This window comes from Aythya ferina (assembly GCF_964211825.1).
Source record: "Aythya ferina genome assembly, chromosome: 18".
In the NCBI taxonomy this organism is placed as follows: Eukaryota; Metazoa; Chordata; class Aves; order Anseriformes; family Anatidae; genus Aythya; species Aythya ferina.
This window is the reverse complement of record NC_140317.1, coordinates 11,809,043-11,834,708: the sequence shown is the minus strand read 5'-3', so window position 1 is coordinate 11,834,708 and position 25,666 is coordinate 11,809,043. Positions and strand designations below refer to the sequence as shown.

The window sequence follows — 25,666 nt, the reverse complement described above, 5'->3', positions numbered from 1 at the left end:
TGGCTGCAGAGGATATGAAAAATGCACCAGGCTGCACATACGTAATTAAACTTCTGGCAGAGTCTTTGCCCTGTGGCTTTACAAAGAAATTCAATAATGATAAATGGAGTAGAATATATAGAGGGTTTTTTGTGAACAAGATTTAGAATGGACGTGGCACAGATAATTATTTGCCTTATAATTGTCTTGGCGCCGTCCTTGCGAGGACCCCGATCTGATAGTGTCAGCTTTGTGTCTCTTTGAACCCCCCACCTTGGTCCACTCTTATCGCTACTCCAGTGTGCTGCTGAGGCTTTCCTGACTTCCAGCCAAGCCCACGCTTAGCCACGATTCCTGTTTTGTTCCCCTTCCCCGGAGCTTGCCCAAGCTGCAGCGTTTCAGGCTGGCAGCCCTTGGGGTGCCGTATTTTGCCTCCCCGACCCGTGGGCGCAGAGCTGGCACCGCGCTCTGAGCATCGCTCCTCTGTAATTAGCCCTTTTTCCCTGCTGCAATTGGACACAAAACACGGTTTCTGCCATATGCAGCCTGCGGTCCTGCTGTTACACATCAGCAGGGAAAATTGTGCTCAGGTCGTCTCCCTGATGGCGGCGTCGCTGCCTTTTCCTGGGCTAATGCACGGATAATTTGCATGGAGTCGTTTTGCTGCTCAGATGGCGAATGCAAACTGGCCCCTGTGCTTCTCCTGCAGGAGCTGGGTCTGGTTTGTTTATTTCCCATTAACTTCCCCTTTTTTTCTACTGCATCCCGTTGGGCACCGTGGCTTTGCGGAGCCCTTTGGGGCCACGTTCCCTTTGCAGGTGTGATTTTTGTCACGCTTTGGTGCGAGGAAGGGGCCGGATGCTTGGTCAGAGCCTTTCTCTGCTGGCTGGAGGGAAGGGGCTGGGGTCCTCGCCCATTTTGCAGCCAACTCCAAACGTGCATGTACGAAATCTGCTTTCCATCAACTTTTTATTTTATTTTTCTTTCAATAATATCACGCCGGCTGCTTCCAAGTGGGGGAAAAAAAAAAAGCCTAATGCAAGTAATAGCTCTGTGCTGGGAATGAATTAGTATCTTAGCAGGTGGCAGGCTCGTGGTAAGCGAAGGAGCTGGCCCAGGCGTTGGCTTTCATTAGCGAGAGCCGTGAAATGAATCTCCTCTGGCAACTCGATAATGGTGAGAAAGGAACTCGACGGGAACTGTCAGCGGAGAGGGAATAGCTGAAACCTTATCAGGGATGCTACACGAGGAGCCTCGTGCTGGCCATGTGCTCCCTGCCCTGCTCCTCTGTGGATGTGGGGGCAGCTGCAGCATCCTGGGGTCGGTGTTCCCAAAGCTCTGGGTCCCCTGTGGCCCCTGGGGATATGGGATGAAACCGTCTGCTCTCGCTGCTGGGGGTCCCAGCCCACCAAAGCCCAGCAGAGCTGACTTCTGGCTTTCTTGCTGACTTCTCTCCAGTTCTCCTGGCCACGTGTTGAGCAAAACCTGCTTTTTTCTCTGTGAAAATTCACCCAGGGAGCGGAGATCAAAGCCTGGAAGAGGGGACTGGAAAGCCTTTGCTGTGATGGTGAAGCACCAGCAGTTCCCCTGCTCTGCCTTGCTGCGGGTGTCCTTGGGGACAGCTTGGTTTAGTGGTGAACCCATCAAATCCGGGGATGAGGAAAGGCAGCACAAAGCCCCATAAACCGCCAGCTGCAGGCACTGGGGATTTCGGTGGTGGCGCACATCATTTCTGTGTGCTGCAGGGCTCGGTTTTGACGCCTGTGGCAGCAGCACCAGGCAGCTGTGCCCCAGCTCGGGGCTTTGCGTGCTGCTTGGGGACACGGAGCACTTCTGGGCACCCAGACCAGTGCTGGCTGCCTCCTCTTCCCGTGCAGAGAAAACCCTGCAAAAGGTGGCATTTCGGTGTTTGGATGTAAGCGCTCTTCTCCAAACATCACCCAAAGCATTCTGCCTCCTCCCTGGAAAGTCCTTCACCCCAGGGGCTCTGCTGTGGATTAGGCTCCTTGCGGGATCCAGGGGACGTGTGCCGAGCTATGCAAGTACCCGTGGTCTGGCAGAAGAAGGAAATTTCCTCTGTGAGGGGCTTTAGCCTTGCTTGTCCCCTTGCTGCGGGTCTGTTGTGCCGTGGCGCAGCCACGCCAGCTCCTGCTGCCATAACCCAGGGTTTTTCAGCCTTTGCTCTGCTTCCTCAGTGCCAAAAAGTGATAAACACTCGGATGCTTGAAGCTTGGCATTTCGTTTTCTGCGTTTTGAAGACCGCTTCAGAACGCCTTCAGGTGTCCGTTTCTCTGTTTCAGGTTGCGAGCCGCGAGTTGCTGCCGCCACCCCTGCTCCCCCAAGGTGACCCCGCGCGTCAATTTGCATGAGTGCTCGTACGCTAAGGTTTTAATTGGCACTGCAAAGCACGCTCTGCACAGCGCGAGGTGACAGCGGGGCGTTCTGCTGCCTGCAAATGGCACGGGAAGGGGTTGGCGCTCAGTCAAAACGCTTTCAGACAGCTCCTTGCACCGTGCCTGCGAGAAGAGGCTCGGGGTGGGTGAGTCAAGGGACAGGAGGGGAGCAGTCGGGGAAGGGAATTACATAAATCCGCAGAGAGGGAATTACATTGTCTGAGTGTCAAACCTTCTTTACCACGGAGCTGTGCTGAGTAAGGTTCAGGAACCCGTGCGCGTCGTTCCGCGGCTCCCTTTGCCTCTCCAAGCCGCAGGTGAGCGGTGAGGGTCTCGTTCTCCATGAGCTTCACTGCAGTGCTCCCCGGGGCTGCTTCCACCCTTCCTAGCCCTGGCTGGGGCTCGGATTTAAGGGTCTGGTTTAAATACCTGGTTGAAACAGAGCTGATGGTAATTGTCCTGCTGGGAGCAGAGGTCTGGGGGAGCCTGGCAGCCCGTGGTGACATGTCCCCGAACAGCAGCGACAGAGCGTTTGGTAGCAGTATAAATAGTCCTGGATGTGGCTCAGTGCTCCCTTCTGCGAGCAGGGTGAAATCAGAACGAAGGAACGGGGCTCTCCTTTGTCCGTGGAGGAAATGGAGGTGTCAGCCTGTGCGGGGTGGCAGGGCAGGGGGACGGTGTGACTGTGGTCTGACCGCGGGTCCCCCAGCTGCTGCCCGCTGGCTCCGTCCCCATCGTCCTTGTCCCTGTGAGATGGGGGCCGCTGGTTTTGCAGGTGGGTGTGAGCCCTTTGGGTGATGCTGGGGAGCTGTAGGAAGAGGAGAAATTTGTGCTCCATCTCAAAATGCCCCCTTCCCGTGAGCTCTGCAGTCTGCATGGGGGGAACCCCCCTGCCCTAAGCTGACACAGAGCCGGGGGGACACCTTGCGCGCTCCTTCGGCCCTGCTGCGGTGGGTGTTTTTCCTTCTGTGTGCTTTTTCCTTTTGGGCGGGGAGGCAGGAGGCGTCCATCTGTCACCCTCTCGGCTGACCCAGCTCTGTCTCTCTGTACCCTCAGACAAAGGTGAAAACGGGGAGCCGTACCAGAGGAGGAAGGGCGCAGGGACCAGCCCACCCGACGGCCCCCCGCCGTTCCCCGTGCCCAAGGACAGCTCCCCGATGGGCAGCAGCAGCAGCTGGAGGCGAATTCTGCTGATGATCCTCGCTATAACCATCCACAACATCCCAGGTGAGGCCCAGCTGTCTGTCTGTCCATCCATCTGTCCCTGCAGCCCCTTCCTAGAGGGGGCACTGAGCTGGTGCCACCCCAGGAGGATGCCACGGTGCCACTCGCTTTCCTCTCTCCTCCTCCTCGCTGCTTGCAGATGGCACCGGGGTGCCTCGGGTGCCTTTTGCCGAGATCTCTCACATCGAGCTGTGCTATTTGCAGGGGGCTGGAGCGATGTAGGGTCTTGGCAGCAAAACCCCGTGCGAGGAGGGGCTTCGGGAAGGGTTTGCGGGCTTGCTGGTGCGTCCCGAACATCTGCAGCCTCGCTCTCCGCTGCCAGCCCGGGGTGGGCAGGAACTGTAAATCTGAGAGCATTTGGAGAAAGATGACGCCGAAAGACAATAAAATTCTGGTCTGTTATTTCTCTTCTGGTTTGTGTACCAGCAAGAGATGCATTTTAAAGCACTCCTGCTCTGCGGGAACACGCACAGTCGCAGCTTTCGTATTCAAGGGACGGAGTGTGCCAGTAGGTGGAAAACTGCAGAGCCAGGAGTCTCGGGCTGCTGGGCTCCGAGGCTACAAAAAACAGTGCAAGATGAGATAAATTTATAACAGCTGAGAACACTCAGCTGCTTTCTAGCTCTTGGTGATGCTGAAAGCAATATCAGGCAGCCTGTTCAAATGCTTTTGCGGGTTTGTCTCCCGTCCCTCCTGCTCTCCTTCCCTTTCATCCCCTCTCCTTTCTTTCTCCCCTCTCAGCTCTGTCTCTCTCAGGTTGTAGCCTGAATGGAGGGGAAGGGGCTTTGGTCCGTAACTGGGGTCTGTAAATTTGGGGAAGGATGGTGAGGGCCTTCCAAAAAGCCATGGTTTCCTAGCTGGCGTGAACGTGTGGCTTGTTGGCCAAGAGGCTGCTGTCGCGATCAGCTCAAGCTGCTCGGGAACAGGGCTGGCTCCTCCGTCAGCGCAGGGAAGGTGGCAGCTGCCTCGTGTTTTCTGATTTCGAGCGTGACTTTTATTCAGTGCCAGGGCACCGGCTTTAAATTCCACCAGAGGCTCAGCTCCCCTGCTCCAGCCGCGGTGGGAAAGCTCAGCTCCCGCTCTGCGCTCCCAGCTCCGCGTTTCCCTTCGCAAGGGCACCCCCGGCTCGGAGTGACAGCAGGGAATCAAAACAAAGACGCAGCAGGCAGCCTGCTCTGTAGGGCTGGGAGAAACGTGGGCGTTCGTTCTCCTTGAGCATTCAGGAGCTGCCGTCCCTTCCAGCCTGGCTGTGCCTCGCTCGGCTCTTGGCAATAATTGCTTCGTTCCAGCCGGCGATCGCTTCCCGGAGCTTTTGGTGCTGTCTCGGGGCGCCCGCGTGGCTTTCAGTGCCTGGATGTTGTGGGAGAGATTTCGGGGTACACCTGTACCTCCAGGCTTAACCTCTTGTAATTATTTTTGGATAGCTCAGCTGCCTTAATTCAGCTCCAGTATTGCCAGGGGAGGCAGGGGCACGGCAGAGGAGAACCTCAGCCATCTGTGGACACGGGGCAGCCCCTCGGCCCCTGCCCACAGCAGGGCTCACCCCTTCCCATGCAAGCAGCAGAGCAGAGTGGCCCTGTTCTCATTTTCACGGCGTGATGAGATCCTGGGGCCGGGTGTGAGGCTGGAGGAGATGAGGTGGGTGCCCGGGGAGCTCACCAGTGGCTGCCACTGCTGGGGGCTCGGCAGCAGAGCTGAGCACCCAGAGGAGCCCCATGCTGAGCTGTGTCCCTGTCCCCAAGCCCTCTGGCTGCTCCTGCTCCTCCTTCATTTAGCCCAGGTGCTGCCCAGGCTCTTACAGGAGTTACAGCCCCGCGGTGCACTTGCTGCAGACAACTCGGGAGCTTTCAATTAACCGCACACAAACACAGAAAAGGGGGAAAGCGCCCGCACCGAGGGAGCGGTAATTGGATTTCATCCTGCAAATGAAGTGCCAGGCAGCCCGGGGTGAGGAGCCGGGCTGCGTGTGCGTCGCGCCGCCTGGGGCTGTGTTGGCTGGGGATTCCTTTCGCTGTCGCAGGAAAAAGCAAGTTTTGAGGAGGAGCGAGCAAAAAGTGTCACCCGCGGCAGGCAGCTAACGACAGCGCGCTCCCGCTGGCTGCAGCGGCACCACGCTGACCTTTCGTCTCCAGCAGGAGCACAAAGCCACCCTCGGACTCTCGCAGAGCCTCAGAAATTCTCCTGCATCTGAAAGGTCACGGCGTTAAAAATTTATGTGCTGAGTGAGCACCGGGTCCTGAGCCCTGTCCTTCACCTGCTGCGTCCCGCGGGGGGCTCGGCACAGCGGGGTCAGGGGCGCAGCGGGGTCTGGGGCACAGCAGGGCTGCCTTGCATGCAGCACCAGACGCTGGTCTCAGCCTCGGGGTGGTCTGTGGGGTCCTGTGGGACAGAACCAGCCCCTTGCTTAACGCCCTTTTGCTCTGCCAGCACGGTGCCACCAGCTCCTGGCAGCACTCCCCGGCTCCGCTGAGGCCCCTGCCTGCGGCGCGGGGTTTGGAAACACTGTAATGCTCTCCCTCAATTACCATCCTCAGCAGCGGGGAGGCTGACACTATAATTAGTGCAGGCTCCCACAGCGTAATGGCACCGTGCTTAACGTGTCGGGCTGTGCAACACGAGGAGCCGGGAGGGCGCGGGCTGAGCTGCTCCGTGCGAGCCCAGGATTTGGGATGCTCGGTGCCTCCCGGCCAGGCTCACGCTGCCACCTCTGCCCCCCCTCGAGGGCTCCCAGGGTTTTCTGCTCTCCCCAGTTCTTTGCAGAGCAAATCCCCGGGGCTGAGCGATGGTCTGGTTGCTGCAGTGAGGAGGACACAGATGGAAGGGGGATGCTGCTCCCCTGCAGCATTTTACCCCTGAGCCTGAGCCCTGCCACGTCCCCGTTTGTGGTTTAAGTTCCCGCAGGGACAAGGGCTGGCCCTGGGAAGGCGCCAGCACTTCGGGGTGCTAAAAGCAAGGCACGCAGCTCCTTGTGGCGCTGTGGGGTTAGCTGGGAAACCAAAGCCCTGAGCGCTTTGTCGTGGTCCCCCCAGCATCTCCCCCTGCTCCCCAGCACCGCGGGGAGCCCCGGGACGTCTCACTGCCCGCTGCAGTGCAGCGTGGAGACGGCTCAGCACCAGCACCAGCACCACGGCCATGGCTGTGCCCACGAGGTGAGACCTGTGCCGTGGCTGCCAGCTCTGGGCATCAGCTGCTCTCCTTCAGCACGGGCAGGGGGTGTTGGAGGGGGGACTGGGCAGGTCTGGGAGCACATCCGAGCCTGCTGGAGCCCAGCCTTGAGCTCTGACTGCTGGGCGCGCTCCCCCTTGCCACGGCCAGCAGAGTGCTGTTTTTATTTACTCCGAGCCCCAGTTAGGGGTGAACACGTTTTGCTTTTTGGCAGTGCTCTGTCTTTCATTTCAGGCAAACTGGATGCCAGTTACTGTGCGGGCGAGGTAATTGAACGGAGGGAGCAGCCTCCTGCGTTCGGTTTGTGTTTGCTGGGTTCCGCAGGCAAGCAAAAGGTTTGCTAATTCACTCCAAAGCTGGGGCTGGCGATGTAAAGAATAAATTGATAATGACAAGAGATGCCAAACTGCAGAACATTGCTGCTAATTAATATTCATATATGCCAGCTTTAGTGGAACATTAATTATGTATTTAATCAAGCCCTGTTTATTCTGGTTCATCTTTGTACTTTAGGTGCTTGTTATGCCGAAGACTCGAAATTAATTGAAATGTTACTGGTGTATCGCAAATAACAATTAGCGAGGTGTGAGTTTAAACTCTTTTCTCTGTGCTCTCGCTCCCAAGGGAGGAGGGAAGGCTGCAGGATGGAGCCTCAGGGGTGTCCCGAGTGCAGGGCAGGCTCCTCACTTCGCTCTGCATCACTCAGAGGCACGGTGGCTGTTTCGGCTGGCTCTGCCCGTTGTGTGCCCTGCTCTCCACCTCCACAGGGACCCCAGGAAGCTCTGCTGTGTGTGCAGGTGCTAAGAAAAGCACGTGCTGGTGTTCACGCTTTGCTCCTCTGCCAGGAAATGCATCCTTCATGTGCCCTGCAGATTCCTGAGGACTCACCGAGCGCTCAGTCGGGTGGGGACCTGGCGAATGCAGTCCTACAGCAGGGGCTCAGCGCTGCCCCTGGGCTTCCTACAGCTCTGCTCGGAGCTGGCCATGGCAGCGTGCAGAAAGGGATGTCCTGGGTGCGTGGGGTTGGAGGGATTCTCAGCGTGGAAGCGCCACAGGAGCCCACGTGCCTGCCCCTGACGTTGGAGATGGATGGGACCGAGCCAGGCTCTGCAGCCGGATTCCATGAATCCATGTTGCTCGCGGGGGTCTCTGGTGCATGGTGCCCCTGGTGCCTTCAGCTGCAGCCCGAGGCATTTTCCATCGGGCATCTGAAAGTTTGCAGCAGGCACGTGTGGGCAGCAAGGGGAAGAAGGGGAAGCCGCAGGTGTTTGCTCTGCCAGCTGGTGGAAACGCAGCGGTGCTCCGCCTCGCTTTGCGCCGACGTTTTGGGAAATGGGCATCGGCACGCACAAGGGGAGGCTTCCAGCCAGGGTGACGTTGCTAAGGAAACCCAGCCTGAATTTCCTTTTTTTCTTTTCTTTCTTTCTTTTTTCTTTTTTTTTTTTGGTGATGCTGTGGGGCCAGAGCAGCAGGCAGGCACCGTGCGGGCACCCAGTCCCTCCCCAAGGAGCTGCGCGCGGAGCCAGAGGAGCCAGTTCAGTTTTGCCCCAGCCCCGTCCTTTTTGCCCTAAAATACCTTGCGTTTCTGCATGCAGTCCCTTCACCCCGTGTTTGCTCCCTAATTCGATTTCAGCAATGATTCTGCCTCAAGTGTCAAAGTTAAGCAGAGGTGTCTGGGAGGAAGCAAATTGGAGGTGGCAGTGGGAGCAGCCCCGCAGTGACGGCGTCCCCTGCTCGCCCTCCCGGTGCCCAAACCTCACGTGGAGCCACCTGAAGGTTTTTCTCCACTTCCCAGTACCAGAAACCAATTAACTGGCTGGATTTCTTTTTTTTTTTTTTCTCGTATTTGATGGGAAGGAAAAAAGCAAGCACAGAAGTGTAAGGAGCAGTGAAGTGTGGGAGCTAAATATGGAACAAATGTGAAGGCACCGAGGAGAGGAGGGAGGAATTATTTCAGGGGCACAGCGGGGCACTGCTGCGGGTGAGAGAGGAGAGATTTTAAATGGAAAAAAAAAACTTTCAGGTGGTGACATCTAGAAGGACAAATGAGCCTGCCAGGAAGCTGCACTGGGTCGGGGGGGCTCCTTACACCCCCAGGAGGTGGTGTTCAGGTTGGTCCCCATCTGGGACTGCGCGTGGTGAGGGGCTGCGCACAGACAGACAGCAGTCCTTGGGCAGTGGCTCCTGGGGTCCCTCTCTCCCTGCCTGCCCAGGAGGGGAGATTTAGCCCCAAAACTTGTAGATCAGTGCTTGGGGTGGGGGTGAGATGATGACGGAGGGAAGGTGCAGCCAGGGCAGAGCAGAGGACGCGGCTTTGGAGCTCTCTGCTCTGCGTCATCGCCTGTCCCCGAGGGAGGCGCAGGGGCTGGCAGTGAGATGTTTTGTCCTGAGGAAACCGGGGAAGGAGGGAAGTCTGCAAAAAGGCCTGGTAAACGTCAAAATGATTTGAAACATCCTCGTTTGCAGCTTCACCTGGGAAGGAGAATGGTGCAGCTGAAGGCCTGCAGGCCAGACAGTGTGAAACCCTCCCACTGCCCTCTGCAAGGTGGGCTTTGGCTGGGGAGAGCTCTGCTGGCGAGAGCTGCCCGCTTTGCCTCAGGGCGCTGTCTTTTCTTTACTGCTTCCCACAGCTTGAGCCGTTTTTATCCCGTCCTTTTATGTGTCTCCTGCTTTATGACCGTCTGGGGGAAGAGGAGCAGACGGCGCCCTTCGGTTCTGGTACTTGGCTGCTGGGCGTTTGTGCGCCTGCTGTGCCGCTAGCACCGCACATGGCAGCTTCATCCCCGAGCACAGGCAGAGCTGCTGTCATCCCGCTTAGTGGCAGCACGGCCACGGGCAGCTTCACGGTGAGCTTTGTCCCCGTGTCCCCCTGGGGTGGCGTGACACATCCTGGGTGTCCCTGCGCGAGATGCTGCCTTGCTTGCGGTGGCCGGGTCTGATGCGGTCCACAGGAGGGTGCCAGGTAGGGTGCTGGGGGCTGCAGCTTTAAAAACAACCCAGCAAAATCCACCTGGAGCTCATCAGACCCAAACCAGCGCCGGGGTTTTCTGTCGGGGCGCACGCAGATGTTGGGTGGGTGCAAGGACGCAAATTGCCCTTGGCTGAAGGGGAGGGTATGGAGAGGGTGTGTGGGTGGCTGTGGCTGCACAGAGGTTGTGTGCTGGGCTGTCAGAAGGGTGTCAGAGGGCTGGGACAATTGGATTTCCTGGCTGGTTACACTGTCATTAACAAACCTGATTGAATTCACCCTCCTGGGACAGGAGCTTATCCTCTGGAGAGGAGGCTGGGGCAGTGAGTGTGGTACCGCAGCTCAATTATTAAACCAGCAAAAAACGCGGTTATCTATATGGATAATTCTGAGATACATTAAGAGTTTGCAACCTTCGTTTTGCGTTAGGGCTTTTTGGTGGTCTGTTGGCATTATGAATGTGTCGTGGTTGCTGAATTTAGCGTGCGTGCAGCTCTCCCTGCTTCAGCAGAACGTGAGGCTGGGAGGAAGCCTCTGCGCACGCTTCCCTCCGAACCGTGGGCTGCCTCCCAGTGTCCCTTCTACTTCTCATGTTCCTCCTGATGATTATTCTCTGAGCACCTCGGTTTTGTGTTGAGCAAGGAAAAGGAGAAGGGGGAGATTGGCTCAGAGCTTGAATTTCTGAGAACGGGGTGGAAGGGAGGCCGAGGGAAGGTGCCCGTGCGCACGGCTGGCACCTCGTGCATGCTCTGCGCCTGCAGCAGCTCGGGGGAGCTCAGCTCTGCCGAGGGGAGTAGAGCAGAGGCAGGACCCAGAGCAGGGACAGCCACGTGCCGGGGGCACCCGCGGCGTTGTACGGCCATGACTCAGCTGTGATCCCGCACAGCTCGCTCCGGTAAAGGTTGCTTGAACCTTTCATTAACCCCCCGGTAATTGCAGCTTCACCAAGACGTGCTTTGACACTGGCAGGGATTAAGCACCTCGATGAGTGGGAAGCACTTGCTCGGGGTTGTTACGCTTCTTCGTGGGCTGCAGGGTGCCGGGGGTGCCCCGCTGTGCCCCGCGTGGTGACGTGCCACCAGCACGGTGCCGTGGGGAAGCAGCGTGTGGATAAGAGCCCAAATTCCCTGGAATTCCCTGCATTACACGGACACACTCGGAGAGACTTGATGTGCAGCCTGCGAGGCAGCTCGTCACCCCGTGGGGATCAGGGGGGCTCTGGCCCCAAAGGCTGGGGACGTGTGGGCACGGTGGCAGCGAGCCGCAGGTCTCTGGTGCCCCGCTGGCTGCGGCTCATATTTCCAAAACTCATTTGTAGGCAGACACCTGGAAAGCCAGCGGAGAATGATAATGTACATTTATCTCTGCGGCATCGTTTTCAGTCGACGATCAGCGTTTTGTAAAAGGTAACAGCCACAAAGGTGACAAAAGCCAATTAAATACAGCGCTTTCACCAGCTGCGATGAAAATGTGCAGAAATATGCATGTGGAAGCTCTTTTTTTTTTCCTTTCTTATCCCCATCAGATCTTTCAGGGCTGTTGCATTAAATATCCGTGAGCAGCGGCCCGAGAAATCGTTTGCGTGCTAGCAAATGAAACATTAAATACCAGTGATGGATTCGGGTTGGTGGTGCCAGGCAGGGCGTGTGGTCGGTCCCTGCTTTTGGGGTAGTTCTGGGTTATTAGCTCGGGAAGGGGTTCGTTCACCCAGAGCCACGTCTTTGTGCTGGAGCTTTAGGACGCCGGGCAGTTAATTCTTTCCAACGAGGTCCCTCATTTGTAAGCCCTGGGCTGCGGGTGGCACATTTTTGGCTGTTGCTGCTCGGTGCTTTGCAGTCAGGATTTGTTCCGAGTCTTTCTGCTTTGGGGAAAGGGGGGAGAAAAGAGGAGCACGATGGGATGTGGATGGTTTGGCTCCTGTGGGGTAACTCAGCAGGGGGCATGGGGGAATTGCCTCATCCTACCTGAATTTCACCCTGTTTAATGACCCTATTTAATGCTATCTCGGGCTGCTTTTTCCAGTATCTGTTGTCATCAGGCACCCGTGGCTGTCCCGTGTCGCATCCCACCAGGTTTTCACTGAGCTCAGCCTCCCGGGTCCCTTCTGGTTCTGCTGCTTTAAACCCAAACACATCACCCAGAGCGGTTCGACACGGGCGGGTGCAGCTACACTCTACAAAACCCAATTCTGCTTTTTTTTTTTCCACGCAAAACTCCTGTGAAATTGCCTGGCATCCCCCAGATAAGGCGCTGGGATGGGATTGCAGCTTACAACCCCCTTTTAATGACGGGTGGCTCCGCGGCGTCGCGCGCAGCAGCGGCTTTTATTTCCTTGGTGTCAGCCCTGGTGCCGAGCACCTGAGCAGCGGGGATTTGGGCTGTTTGTTTTTCCAGGTGAGGGGAGGCTCAGTCCTGCCACCCATCTGCTGCTTGCCAGCGATGTGCAGCTGGGATCAGACCTCTCCACGGATCCCTGGAGGCAAAGCCGTGCCGCTGGGCTTTGTCCTGTGCCGTGCACGTGGTGGAACCGAGCTCTCCGGGTGCGTTTCAGCTCCTTGCAGCTCACGCAAAACGTGGGGGGCTTCGCTCCTGGGGGTCCAGCTCCTTGTTTGCCAAAGGCAGCAGTCCCTGCTCCCACAGCTGGGAGGTGTCACAAGGATGTTAACGAGAGCAGAAGAGGAGCAAGAGGAGAGTTGGCTTCCCAAAAAGTCTGAGCAGCTCCTGGGGTGGTACCGAGTCGCTGCTCCCCCACATCCACATCCTCCTCTCCTGCTGAGGACCAGCTCCATCCCCTTCTGCACCACGCCACCCTTTTTTTTACCCCTTTTATTTCACCCTCCCCTGTCCATTCCCGCTTTGGAGGGTGGCTGTGTGCATCCCGGGCTCCTGCAATGCTGATTTCATTATTTCCTGCTGGAGATCCGGGCTGTGGTCTTTTGGGGAGCCTTAACATCCCCGTGCTCCCGGGGCACGGAGAGGTGTTTTGCACGCATGGATTTTCCTGCTGCACTTTTCAGACAGCCATGTTAGGACCCTGGGGTCTGTGCTAGATATGCCCTCTGTGACAGCCCAGGCTTTGGGGGAAAAACACGGCTTTTGAGGAGTGACGGTGATGGGAAGCAGCGCTGTGCGCGCGTGGGGGGTTGGAGAGGCTGCCTCCCAGCAGCTGCAGGCTTGGTGTCTCAAATGCAAAGGGAGATTCACTGCTCTCGAGCTCAAGTTCAAAAAGGAAGGAAGTCTCTCTAAAACTGCTTTAACCTCCTGCTCACTGCTCTGAGGATGGGGAATGTGTGGAGATGTGAAAATGACTGAAATGTGGTAATGCCCGCGCTTTCCTTCGCAGTAATGGCAAAAAGATGTTCTCTAGTGGGAACGGGAGGAAAAACTGAGAGTTGGAGTAGTGGAGACGGGGACACACTTAAACTCTCTTAGAAATACAAACCTCATTACAGCAGGATTAATTTTCCATGAGGAGCTTCCAGTTCTTCAAAGGCCGGATGAATAATTGACGACGTGCTGGCACCCGTGGCACCTTCCGAAGGGAAGCGCCTTCGTTCGCCCACCCGGGAGGATTTTCTTTGCCGGCCCTGGCAGGAGGAGAGGTCTGAGAGCTCTCACAGCTCCCTGCGTGCTCCTTTCCTGGGGGGGCCGTGCTGCATCCCGGCAGTTTTCTGCACTCCATCCCTGGCAGTTTCCTGCAGGTGTGTTTTTCGGAAGGCGCCGTGCCGAGCGCATCCTCCCGGGGAGCGGAAGGCACGGGAGGAGCGAGCAGAAAGCAGGTGCCAGCACGAAACGACGAGTGGAAAAGGCAGCGATGTTAATACGCAGCCCGTGCTTTGTGTTTCCTTGTGAAAAAAAAAAGAAATTTCAGTCTTTTAGGCGGTGTTTGTCCTGCAGAGACCTGGCAGAGGAGCAGCTCCCGTCCCGAGCAGCAGCGGGCTGGGGGCTGGAGCAGTCGCAAGGCTCAGGTTTGGCTTCGTGAAAACCATCCCCGTCCCCGTCCCCTCCTGTCCCTCGGCTGGTGCCCTCTGGGAGACAAAGATGAACCAGGAATGTCCTTCAGTCCGCTGGAGGTTTTTAATTTTTAAACATTGCAACAGGATATTGCTCCCTACCTCCAGCCTGTGCTTGTTTTTCTGCTCTTTAAGGCGTGTAAGAATAACAAATAACCGGGGTTAATTTGCTTGCTGCTGTGATTCGTGGAGGCTCTGTGAGAGATGCTCGCTGTTCTGTAGTTTGGGTTTTGGGGGGATCCGGAGGGCTTTTACCTTTTGGTTGCTCTTTGTGAGCTGGCCTTCCCCTGGGGATTACACCTGGCATCCTGTGGTGCTGTGAAGCTCATTTCATGCTTGGAAACGAAGCTGGAAACGGCAGGAGCCGAGTGAGATCCCGAGGTGGCCCTGGGCTGTCAGCGGGCTCGGGGCTGCCCTGGCTCGTGTGCCACCACGGGGCTGCTCCGGGGAACAGCGAGGAGAGGTCCAGGTCCCGGTTTCACCTCATAAGCCGCAGTGAATAGGATTTAAAGCAGCACTTGGTTTCATTTCCCCCGGTTCTTTCAGCTCGCCGAGCTCGTAGGGGCTTGTGCAATGCATGATAAGGGAGAGGTCTGAGGGATGCAGTAAGCCATCCCGCTTTCAAGCTAATCCTTTGAACTTTAAAGCTGCCGTGGCTTTTTCCTCCTACAGGCATCAGCAAGCGGCCGTGCCGGCGCCCTGCTGAGGAAGAGTGGGGGCTCTGATCCCCGCGAGATGCCTTATCAGGTTAAAACGCCTTGAATGGTAAAGCCGAGGAAGTCCAAGAGAGGCAAAATCCCCTCGTTTAGCTGAAACGGGAGCATTTTCCTGCTGGGCTGGGATCGGTCATAATTCTGGTTCTGCTTTCTGCAACCCCACGAAGGGGCTTCTGCCTCGCCCTGCGGGGAGCAGCGGTCCCTCAGTAGCGGTCCCTTCCGTCCCTTGGTCATTGGGGATTGTCTGGGATCTGTTTCCTTTGGGAACTCTGCCCCAGCAGTCGGACAGGCAATATTTAAAGCCTGATGAAGCCCCAAAGCAGGGCTCAGGGCTGAATTCCCAGCAGGTAACGAGAAGGCTCTCCCCCAGCCACATCAGCGCCCCGATGTCCCCCCAACCGTTCGCACAACCACCACGTGCTGGTTGATTCAGAATCATGACCTCCCTTTTTGTGCCTTTACCACCCCGAGGAAGCCTCTCAGGCTGTTTATAATTTGGGGACGTGCAAAACACCCGAGAGAGGGGCTGCAGCCGGGGGCTGAGCCTGCTGCGAGCTCCGAGCGTGGGCAGGCTGGCAGCGAGCCTCGCGGCGGCTTCCCCCAATTCTTTTGTGAGCAGGTTGGCTGCTCCGCGAGGCTTTGGGGCTGACGTCTTCTTTTTGGAGAGCCCAGCCCCGTGGCTCCGAAGCCTCCGAGTTAGGGTGTGATGCTGGCAGGCTGCGCCAAGTGCCGTGGCTGAAACAAGCGGCTGCGGCACGGGCCCCGTGGCACCTGCTGGGTGCACCCGGAGCCTTCCCGAGCCTCATCAGCTCCCACACCACGTGCGGGGTCCCTGCTGGATCCGTACGGAGCTGCTGAGCTCCCCTCTGTGCTGCCTCTTGGCTAGGGTAAAGCGAATTTCTCCACCGTAGCCTGGATGGTGCCGTGTCTGCGGCTTGTGCCGGCATGGGGTCACCATCCCCTAGGTGATTCCTGGCTGTATTTGTCCTACCCCGGCTCTTTCCCCTCTCCTGGGAAACAGGAGCTGGATGAGCCCGGGACCTGACACAGCTCTGTCACCTTTCCCGACCGTGCTGCAGCTCCCACCATCGCTGCCTCTCCCTCCCCGAGCAGGCGGCTCCCCACGCGCCATCTGTTGATTTTCCCCGCCCGTCATTTGTTTCCGTATAGATGGGATTTGTGCTTCCATTCATCGTGCTGCTGAGCTGCCTATTCCACGAGGTTCGCCGTACAGCAGGGCGAACCGCTGTGGTTTTTCCGCTCCGTCTAAGCTTTTCTCGTTATTTACCCAAATTAGCGCTCTCGGCCTTTTTTGAATTTTGCTCTCTGGGCGAGTCTCACTTCAGAAGAAATGTTGCGGGGGAGCCGTGCCAGCTCCCTTCGTGCGGAGCTTCTTTGTGTCCTCACCGCAGCCATTAAGTGTCCTGAAAAAGCTCTTCCCCTTCTCCCCTCCTGCAGGTCGCCGCGTGAACGCCGAGCGTGCAAAACCATCACCAGCTGCAGGTGCAAAGCTTTTGGCACTCGCTGCCTGCCCCTGGCTCTGGGGCTGCTCCTGCATCCTCCAGGAGGGTGCTGTGGGGGAGCACGAGGGCTTTGCACGAGCACTTTGTGCTTTGCACGAGCACTTTGCGTTTGTGCTTTGTGTTTGTGCTTTGCACGAGCACTTTGCACAAGCACACATCTCCCCTGGCACCACCACGTGCCTGGGCTGCCCTGGCTGTTTTACTGGTGGAGTTATCGTCCAGCCGTGGTGTTTTAGGGACGCTCAGGGTTTAGGGACCCGCACTCAGGGTTTTGGTTCTCGGGGCCGTGTTCCCCGTCTCCATCCTAAGCCTCGGCACCGAGCTCGGATCCGGGCTCCGGGGGCTTGTGGCGCGTTGTGACTCCTGGAGCAGAGGATGCAAATGCTGATAAGGAGAGTCGGTGCTGCCTTTTGTGGGGTGTTTCCAAGGCAACTGGAAATCCAGAAGACCACAAACATTACACGGGCCTGTTCCTCTGAGACCTCGTCCTGGAGCGCACAGGCACGCGCCGTGGGACTTCTCAGCCTGTCTGAAGGTGCCTCCGAGCAGTCCCTGCTGCCCCCTGGGTGGCTGTCGGAGCAGGTAATCGCCTCCTGGAAGGCTGGCGAGCCCTCTCCAGCATCCAGCCACGCGAACGGGTTCGTTTTTCATCCTGGATTGGTTCCCCCCCGCCTGACTGGGAGGGGAGCGATGCCAGAAAAGCTGCAGGAACAAAGCCTGAATTTCCAACAGAGGCAGACGTGGCAGCGTTTGGACACCTCCTTCGAAGGAGGGGTTCTCTGGGAGGCTCAAGGGAGCTGTTCCAGCACCAGGAGGGTCAGAAAAGTTTCAGAGGGGGAGCAGAAAGGGCAGGGAGGGAGCGGGGAGGATGGGGAGGATTTGCCGTGCCCCGTGCCCTGGTTCCACCTCTGGCTCTTTCCTCTGGGGCTGGCTGTGATGTCTTGCAGAGTTTGGGTTTCCTCCTGCCTTTTGGACCGTCTGTAAAGGCGGCGTGCCCAAATTCCGGCACAGGACACAGAAATCTCTTGCTGGGAGCCTGCTCCCAGCTGAGCGTGGCCCCTGGGGCTGTAAGGAGAAGTTTTTTTCTCTCCTGCAAAGCTCCCCCATGGCACCGCGTTGTGCACGGCTCTGCGGAGAGCTTTGCCCAGCCTCAGCCTTTATGTGGGTGTTTTGCTCTGCTCTGCTCCTTATCAAAATGGCATTTTAGCTGCTGGGGATTGTGTTTTTTTCCTGTCCCATGCAAATACAGAAATCTCTTCTCTGTGTGAGCTCCCCAAGAGACCCCTGCGCTGTGTCGGGTTCACAGTGGGAGCACGAATCTGCGTGCCCAGAGCTTCCCATCACCGTGCTGGGGTCTGTGGCACCCCCTTGGCGTGGTGCAGATCCACCCTCATCGCTCAGACAGCAATCGGGTGGATCTGCAAAGAACTTGGATTAAAATGAGAGGGGTGATGAGCTGACCCGGGGCTCTGCTCCCCTGCCTGTGCTGCTTTGCTCTCCGTTTGAGGGCAGGAGGAGGGACGGCCTCGGGGCTGCTGCAGGATCTGACCGTGGTGTTTTTTCTCCTTCCCTTTTCAGAGGGCCTGGCCGTGGGCGTTGGATTCGGGGCTGTTGGAAAATCAGCATCTGCCACCTTCCAGAGCGCCAGGTAAGGCACAACGCCGCTCCTGCACCACGTGTCAGAGGTTTTGTGCCCGTCTTCGTCTCCTGGAGGTTGTCTCCTGTCTGATGCACACGTGTGGGCAGAGGGGGCAGGAGGAGTTCCCGTTGCAGATGAATTTTTGAAGCCTCTGTGCTTGTCAGGTGGGGAAAAACCCTTCTGTCAGTGATGCCTGGTGTCTGAAATGGTTTTGTTTCTGCATTGCTGGGCGGATAAACGGTGCTGGAAAAAGGGATGGAAAGGAGGCAGGTTATAGCAGCTCCGTTCCTGCTGCTTCTGGGGGCTGAACCAGCACGAGGGGGCAGGGAAACGTTTGCTGGGCAAGTGCCTTAGGGCCAGCAGTGAGAGTTTAAAGGTGACAGCGAGCAAGGACGAGCGGTGGTGGTGCAGGTAAGGATGAAATGAGGACTTCTGGTGAGAATTGGAGCCGCAGGAGCTGCTTGGCTCTGGAATTGCTGCTGGCACCCCATGGGTTGGATGCAGCACCCTCCTGTGGATGCCTCTCTGTGAGTTTGGGGCTGCTGAGGGGCTGCTGGCCTCACAAAGAGAGGCAGGGAGGTGCGCACAGCGCTCCGTGCGCTCTCACCGAGTGCTTTTGTTTTTCTCTTTGGATTTTATCTCTGAGGCTTGTTTCCTAGACCCGCATTATAATGTATTTAGGGCGGGGGGGGGGATGCGGTGTGTTCAGCCTGATCAATGCCCTTCCCAGCCCCTCTGGCAGGCGATGGAAGCACAGATGTGTGTCAGCCACCTCCGTGCTGCCAGGTGAGATCTGAGGGACCCCAGGGCTGCGTGGGGAGCCTCAGACACCCCCCCAGGCTGTCAGCATCCCCTGCCGTGTTCACAAAGACCAAGCAAAGAGGCAGAGCCTGGAAGGGACAGGAGCAAAGAGAGCATGTGGCTGATGCCCCTGGCACCTCTGCAGTGGATGGGGACCCCACTGAGGGCACGGGCTGGTGCTGGCCGTGCTGCCCCGGGCGAGCACCCAGATCTGCGCTGAGCACGGCACAATATGCCAGCCCCAGCAGCCACATTTCCCTAACCTTTCGCAATAAAAGGCTGCTCAGAAAGTCTGCAGAGGCTCCAGAGATGCTGGAACAAAAGGACGCTTTTTCTCAGCTGCTCGGCGAAAGCTCAGCAGGCAGAAGCAGCTGGCTCTTTCTCTGTCTTTCCAGCGGCATTAATCATGTCAGATGAAAGGTGGGGTCTGGACCGGGAAAATACCAGCGCAAATTTTGTCAGCTGCGAGAGGAGACAAAATAACTTGCTTGCCATCAATCTGTCTATCATTGTCAGCTGCGGGCAGAACAAAAGTCGCTTCGCATGGCTTCTCCTCCGGGAAGCTGCTTGCGAATATCCAGGAATAAAGAGTTGTTGTCGCCAGCTCTCGGAGAGGCGAGCGGTGTGGGGTCCCCGGGGTGCCAGGGACAAAAGGGGACAAAGCCCCAGGGTCTGTGGGGCCATTAGATATATGATGGGGATGTGAGCACCCCAAAACTGCCCAGCCCAGCTTTGCCCCTCTCTGCCCAGCACTTGGGTTGTTCCAGTTTGAGCACCAAGCGCGTGGGATCGCGGCTTGGAAACCTGCTGAGATGGCCCCGCTGCGTTACAGGGCTTAAAAACCAGCTCAAACCCAACACGATTCCACCTCTAACGTGAGAAACGGAGGGAAATCTGACACATTTGAAGAGGAAATTGCCCAAGGTCAGCCCCGGCGCTGTGGGGACGTGACAGCAACGCCCTCCCTCGTGTCCATTACGTTAAAAATAGCGTCGCGATGAGACAGATGCGTGACTCAGTTTCCCTCCTCCCTTCTGCCATCGTTTCTCCCCTCCTTGGCTGTGACTAACTGCGTTACTGCCGCCCTGAGCTGCAGCTGATGCGAGCTGCCTTTCAGGAAGGTTTATTACTTCCAACCTTGGGTCGTGCGAGAGTGTTTTGGAAGGCTCTGACGCGTTCGGAGCCCACCAGGACGGAAGCGCCTGGGGACGCAGTGGCGGGTGGATGTTCCCCGGGCTCCCTGTGGCTTCCCGTGCTGCCAGAGGACTTTCCTTGCTGGATGGAGAGATGCTGGCTGGCTCTGGGAAGCGCTGCCGGCACCGATGGATGCTGACTGATTGCATCTCCCCCAGCGGGGCGAAACCTCGCGGGGAGCTTGGGCTCTCTCCAGCTCGCCGTAGGGCTCGGGGGATGTGCGTCCCCGCAGCATCCCCAAGGGCTGTTCCCAGAGCTGTTAGCTTTGCGTTTAAGAAGCGTGTGTGCAGAGAGGGAATTATGAAAAAGGGGAGGGTGCCAGCTGTTCTGCAAAGCACAGCGGGAAGAAAACCAGGCTGTAGGTGCTGTGCCACTCCTCTGCGCTCTTGGGCATCTCATGAGCGAGATCTGCGTGGGAGCAGCGTGCTCGGAGCTGCGGCTGGTAAAGCAGGGTGCCTGCCTCGGCCACCAGGCTCCATTGGGGTCCTGCCCCGTCCCTGCAGGAGCACTCTTGGGGCTCCTGCACGCCCCGCAGCTCCTCGGGGGGCTCGGGAGCATCCCGGTGCCGCGGCTCCGCGCTGCTCTGCTGCCCCCGGGCGTGCGCAGCCCGTTCCTGCTCCGCTCCTTGGGCTCAGCTGCTTGGAAAGGGGCTGCAGAACAAGGGGCTGTGCAGGAATCTCAGACATCTCTGCAGCAAAGCCCCTTTTTTTTTTGCATCAGTGTGCGAGGATCTGCGCTCCTGTGGTTGGGCAGGGGTTGCCTGTCCCCGCTGCGTCCCCACGGGTGGCGCGCCGAGGGCTTTTATCAGAGCATGTTTAAGCTGCTGGTAGGGTGTAAGGCGCCTGGAGCAACATCTGAGTGCTGCTGGCCTGCCAGGACTGGGCAGATTTTCAGTGATACTGGTCTGGGGATGCCAGGAGAAGCTCAGGGTGAAGGAGCCTCCGGGTGCTGCGGGGCCAGGACCCGTTTTGGTCCTCAGCATGCACAGGGTCGCTCCGTGTCCCGTCCCTTTGAGCCCTGCAGAGCATCCCCAGGCTGGTCGGCCCCATTCCCTGCGGTTATAAGCACGCTGTGAATGATCCCAGGGCTGGACACAGCCACTCAGGACGAAGCAGGGTCTGTGCAGGAGGAGCTGTGCCTGTTTTGGGTGGCCGGGGAGCGCAGCAAGCCCTGGGCAGGGGACCCGACCCCTCCAGATGTGCGCAGGGAGGAGCGAGCTGCTCCTGGCTGCCCTCCAGGCAGGAAGGTAAAGAGGAGGGCAGCCGGGGCTTAAAAAACCTCTGTTCCCCCCCTCCCTCTTCTCTTTGCATGAAGCAGAGGGAGGGGAAAAAAAATCGTAACCAAACCTCCCCGCCTCGTGTGGCTGATTTAAAAGGAACCAGCTGGGGCTGGAGCCACCCAGAGCAAAATGGGCCGAGTCCTTGTGTCCCCACGGGCACGCTGCAGGACACGGGGCTGTGCCAGCTGGTATCAGGGTCACAGCCAGGGGGTCCGGGGCTGCTCCTGGCATCTCCATCCACTGGCATCATGGTGCAGGGTGGTCTCCCTCACTCCAAGCCCCTGGCGTGCATTTTAGAGGACAAAACCTCCTGCTTTAGTGACCATCGTTTATTTTTTTTAAGCCAAAGGATGCTGGGGGTCCCTCAGCCCCCCGTCCCATGAGGGTTTTGCCTGCAGCAATGGCTGGGGCTGGCAGGGAGGGGAATTCCTTGGGGAATGGGCACCAGGAGCTGGTTTTCCTCCACCCCATCCCCGGGGGAGAAAATCCCTCGGGATGCTGCGTGCCCTGACGGGCGGTGTCGCTGCTCCCACCTCAATGCGGGTGCCGGGGGCTCCCCCTCCCCGTCTCCTGTTCTGCGGGGGCGTAGCTTCTGGGCGTTTCATCTCACAGCCCCGGTGCTGTTTGATTGTCGTCGGCGTGTAGGATTTTAAACATAGGCTGAAAGGTGGTTATTAAGGCTGGAAAACCTCGGAGATGCTGAAAGATGACGGCGGCGAGCTTTGTGCTGGGATCTTTGCAGGCACACGTTGCGCACTGCGCTCCTTACCTGGCTGCCTTCTCTCCCTGCCCTCAACATCCATCTCTTTGGCCCTCTGTGGTTTTCCCCGGGCTCCCTCTGCCCCCTGCACGCAGCAGGATGGTGCTGAGTGCCCGGCACCACGGCTTCTTCCCATTTCCACGGGCTGCAACATGGGAGCCCCGGGGCCACGGTGCCCTGCAGCCCTCAAACTCGGTAAGAAAGCTGCCTTTGTCGTGGCCCGGGGCTAAGTCCAGTCACAAGGGACAGTTCGTGCCAGAAAATATTATTTTTTTTAATAAAAGGGAAGAGAAGTTGAACCACAGCAGCGTTTTCCAGCCCCTGTTCCTGCTGGGTGCCCGCGGGCAGAGCGAGGGGGTCTTGGGTTTGCCCCGTGGGACCCCAGGGAAGAGCCGTGGCCGAGCTGCCCCCGTCTGTGTGCGGTTGCTGCTCCTCTCCTGCTGGGCACTAGGTGGTAACAGCCGAGCTCCTGCAGGTTTGTGCGTACATAAAGGACTAAAAACGTGAAAAATAGGTTGAAATATTTTGTTATTATCATGTGCGGTGCGGACACCAGGTCCTGACGTGGTGCTGGGGATGCAAAGAAGTCAGAGAGGTTAAAAATGGTGTAGGGGTAAAATGTTTTGGGGTAAAACTGCCCTAGGACGAGGCCGGGTACCTCCAGGAACCAGGGAGATGCTTTCTGCTGTGGGTTTGCATCTCTCAGCTGAACCTCAGCCCCCTTGTTTTGGACTTGTGCCCTGAGCTTAGTGCTGGGAGAGGGCTCGGGGTGCCCCACCTCGTGTCCCCTGGGCATTGCCGGGGCTGGGACCCACCTGGGGACAAGGCACCCGTGGCCACATCACCTGGGGAGCGCATCTCGGTTAGAGCCCAAGCGCCTTGGGAAGGTCCCGATCCCTCCTTTTCGGCAGCACCAGAGCCCACAAATCCCACGGGGTTCACCGTAAGGAGAGGGAGCAGTGCCTGGTGGTGCTGCTGAAACACCGTGCCACCGAGCTGCTCCGGGAGCTCTCCCGTGCAGCTGCAGGACGCCCGTGTGTGCGTGTGCAGGCGCTGCAGACAGCTGCAGTTTTCCCCCGATGCCGACGGGGATGTTCCCTCCCCTGCAGCACAATGGTTCCCATTCATCGGCTCCGTGCTGGGAACGCCGGCCGGGTTTCGATCTGTTGTGCCCGCGGATTGTTTCCTGTCCAGCTCTGGTAAAGCAGCCAGAAAGGAGGCTTCGGGTTTGACGGGCAGGCTTTGAGCGCGGCTTGGAAAATATTATTTCATGGGACAGCCCCGTGCCTCCCACGCTGCGTCTCTCAGGCTGGGAAGAAAAAAAGAGAAAAAAAAAAAAAAGGAAAAGAGAAAAAAAAAAAGCTGAGGCTTGATTAATGTACGGAGATTGAAACCAGGCAAAAATTTAATACTGTGTTTTCTTGGGATGAATGGGGATCATTGTGGGCTGGGGCAGCAGAAGACACGCTGGGTGTTTCTCTGCCCTTCGCACACGCACGATCTCTGGCTCCTGCTCATGAACAGATCGGCGGTGGAGCTCAGAAAGCTCGGGTGGGATCGAAATGTGGGGTCGGCTCCTCGCTGCTGGCCTCTTTATCAGATGGAGGATGTGCACGGGAACACCTAAAGGGGAAAAAAAACACCTTTGGTAGCGCGAGGTGGGGCTGGGTGGGGAATTCCACGGCCCCCCAGCTCCGAGACAAATGCGCATTCTCCAGCCGGGCTGCTCCTTCCCCAGGCACCGCGTTGGGGCCTCTGGTTACAAAACAAAATTGTTGCGAGATGCTCATTAAGCACCTTTTAATGAACCTGTCCTGAAGGGATATGGTTATTATTGAGCGGTGGTTACCTACCCGGGGTGGTGTCCCGAGGGAGCTTGTCTTTCCCGACTTGGCCGGAGACGTAACGGGGTGAGCTTTCTGTCGCTCTGGGGAAGAAGAAAGCCTGGAAGGTGCTGGTGACCCCCAAAATGTTTGCTGCAGCCTCTCAGTCTACACAGGACGCCTGTTCCTGCGTCCCTGGAGCAGGCACGGGTGCCTTGTGGCTCCTCGGGCACAATTCTCATCGCCGCTAATTAACCGCGAGGGCTCGGGAGCTGCTGCCCCGTGCTGTGAGTGGCAGCAGGGAGGTGCTCAGTGTGCTGGTGGTGAGGTTGTCCCAACCTCTGTGAAGGTGCAGAGAGGCTTTGGGAGCACAAATGTATGGTTTTTGCAGCAAAGCAGATCTCAGCTTAATTAAATGAGGTGGCATGGGTGTCCGGAAAGGGCGCTCCCCTTGCTCGTGGGGTTGTGCCGGGACAGATGCCCCACGCTCACCTGCCCAAGCAGCAGAGCAGATAAAGAAATGACCTCCTGCAAAATCCTCCTAGCTCTCTGCCCTTCAGAAAACAGCATTTTGTTGTAAACAGATATTAAGGAGCTTCTTGGTCATGAGAAGAAGGAAGCGGCTGGCTGGGAAGCGAGCTCTGGCTGGAAAGCAAGACAAGGCAGGCTCCAGTCGCTTTCCCCAAGGGTGATCTGTTTACAAATATGTGTGAAACGTGTCAGGCAGTGTCTCGCCCTTCTCTTGCTCCTCTCGATGCCTTTCACAGGAGCTTTTGTCCTTTGGGATGGAGTTTCCCGGTTGCTGTTTGGAGGCACTGCAGGACTTCGAGGCGCTGGGTTTGCGGCACAGCGAGGTCTTGCGGTGATAGGCAGAAGCCAGACTGACCGTGGTGTTCTGGATTAATCCTACGTCCAAGAAAAATTGTTCCTGGGAAGTGAAATCTGCACGAATAATGCAGATTATTCCCAACATGCTCAGCCTCTCTCAGAGCAGCTCCTCGGCAGCGGAGAGGCGCAGGGATGGAGCAGAGACCTCATTTTCCAGTCCTTGCATCAGGAGCAAAGCGCAAACATTTTCCTGGTCCTTCAAAAGCCCGGAGCCTGGGTTTGCTTGTGAAGGATGCTCGTGGGGCCGGGTGCCTTCTGCAACCCGTATTTGTTGGTCTGTGCAGTGGCTGCCTGCCTCTCCTCCCCTGGTGGGCACTGTAGGAGCAAATCCTGAGGGATGACATGGACCTTTGTGTCCTTTGCTATCATCCTTGCTATCTCTGGAGACCTGGGGGCTCCTTTGTATCTGCTCCCTTTCCCGGCAGCTTCCTCCCTTCCTCCTCTTCCCCGCAGCCTCCCGGTGCTTTTTGTCCCTGCCCTCCAGGTGTTCATACCTCACCACTTTGAGTCATCCTCTCTTGCATAAGCTGTGCCTGGAGGGCTTGTTTGATGCCTGGACTCACTCCCCAAAAATTCGCCCCAGGGAGGAGTCGGGGGCTCCTGACAGAGCAAATCCCCAGCGCCACCGGGGAGCCTCGCCGCCTGCTCCGCTGCGCTTCCCGGCCCCGCTTTGGGACCGAGGGGGTGCCCTCTCCTGTGGGGTGCCCCTCGGAGGATGCTCGGCTTTGGGGCCATGCCAGGAGCTGCTGCCTGCTCCCAGGGGGGCCCTGGGTGGGTGTCAGGGCCCCGCTCCCACCCCAAACCCAGGTTCAAGCCTGGAAACCTGGTGCTCTCCTGCCCCTTCCCGTGAAGGGCTCTGCCCAGCTTTGATCTGCAAAGCGCTCTGGTTCAGTTCCTGCTCACGTTAAAATACACGAGAGAGGGCAAAGAAAAATGCAGAGGAAGAAAAAGCCATTATCCCTGTTTATCTTATCAAGATAATGCCAAACAAGGCTCACTTTGAGCGAGAGGCTCGCGCTTTGCCTCCGCAGTGGCCTGCTCCTCTCTTTAGCAGCACGGTTTAAAAATAAACCCTCAGAGGAGGGGAAGCGACTTGAATGAAGACATTGTTACTGTACAAGATGCGATAATGGGGCCTTTTATGGCTACATCTGTTAGTAAATTGTTTAGTTCCAGGTTTTGGGGCTGCGTAAAGGAGCCGCGCTGGGGCTTTTCCACACTCTCCCCCCCCCCCGGTGCATTTTAGCGGCGATGTTGCAGGGGAGGGGAGAGGAGAAAACGTGCTCCTGCTTTTAATTTTG

The 25,666-nt window shown here is 57.6% G+C and overlaps 1 protein-coding gene across 2 annotated transcripts in view; it reads left to right on the top strand.

Moving 5' to 3' along the window:
- The window catches only part of SLC39A11 (solute carrier family 39 member 11), a 77,135-nt gene that overhangs the window by 41,034 nt on the left and 10,435 nt on the right, over window positions 1-25,666 (top strand). For both annotated transcript variants that reach the window (XM_084491850.1, XM_084491849.1), the window contains exons 6-7: window positions 3,429-3,599; window positions 17,560-17,629. In XM_084491850.1, the coding sequence (XP_084347976.1) occupies window positions 3,429-3,599; window positions 17,560-17,629 (241 nt within the window). The remainder of the gene's footprint in view (window positions 1-3,428; window positions 3,600-17,559; window positions 17,630-25,666) is intronic.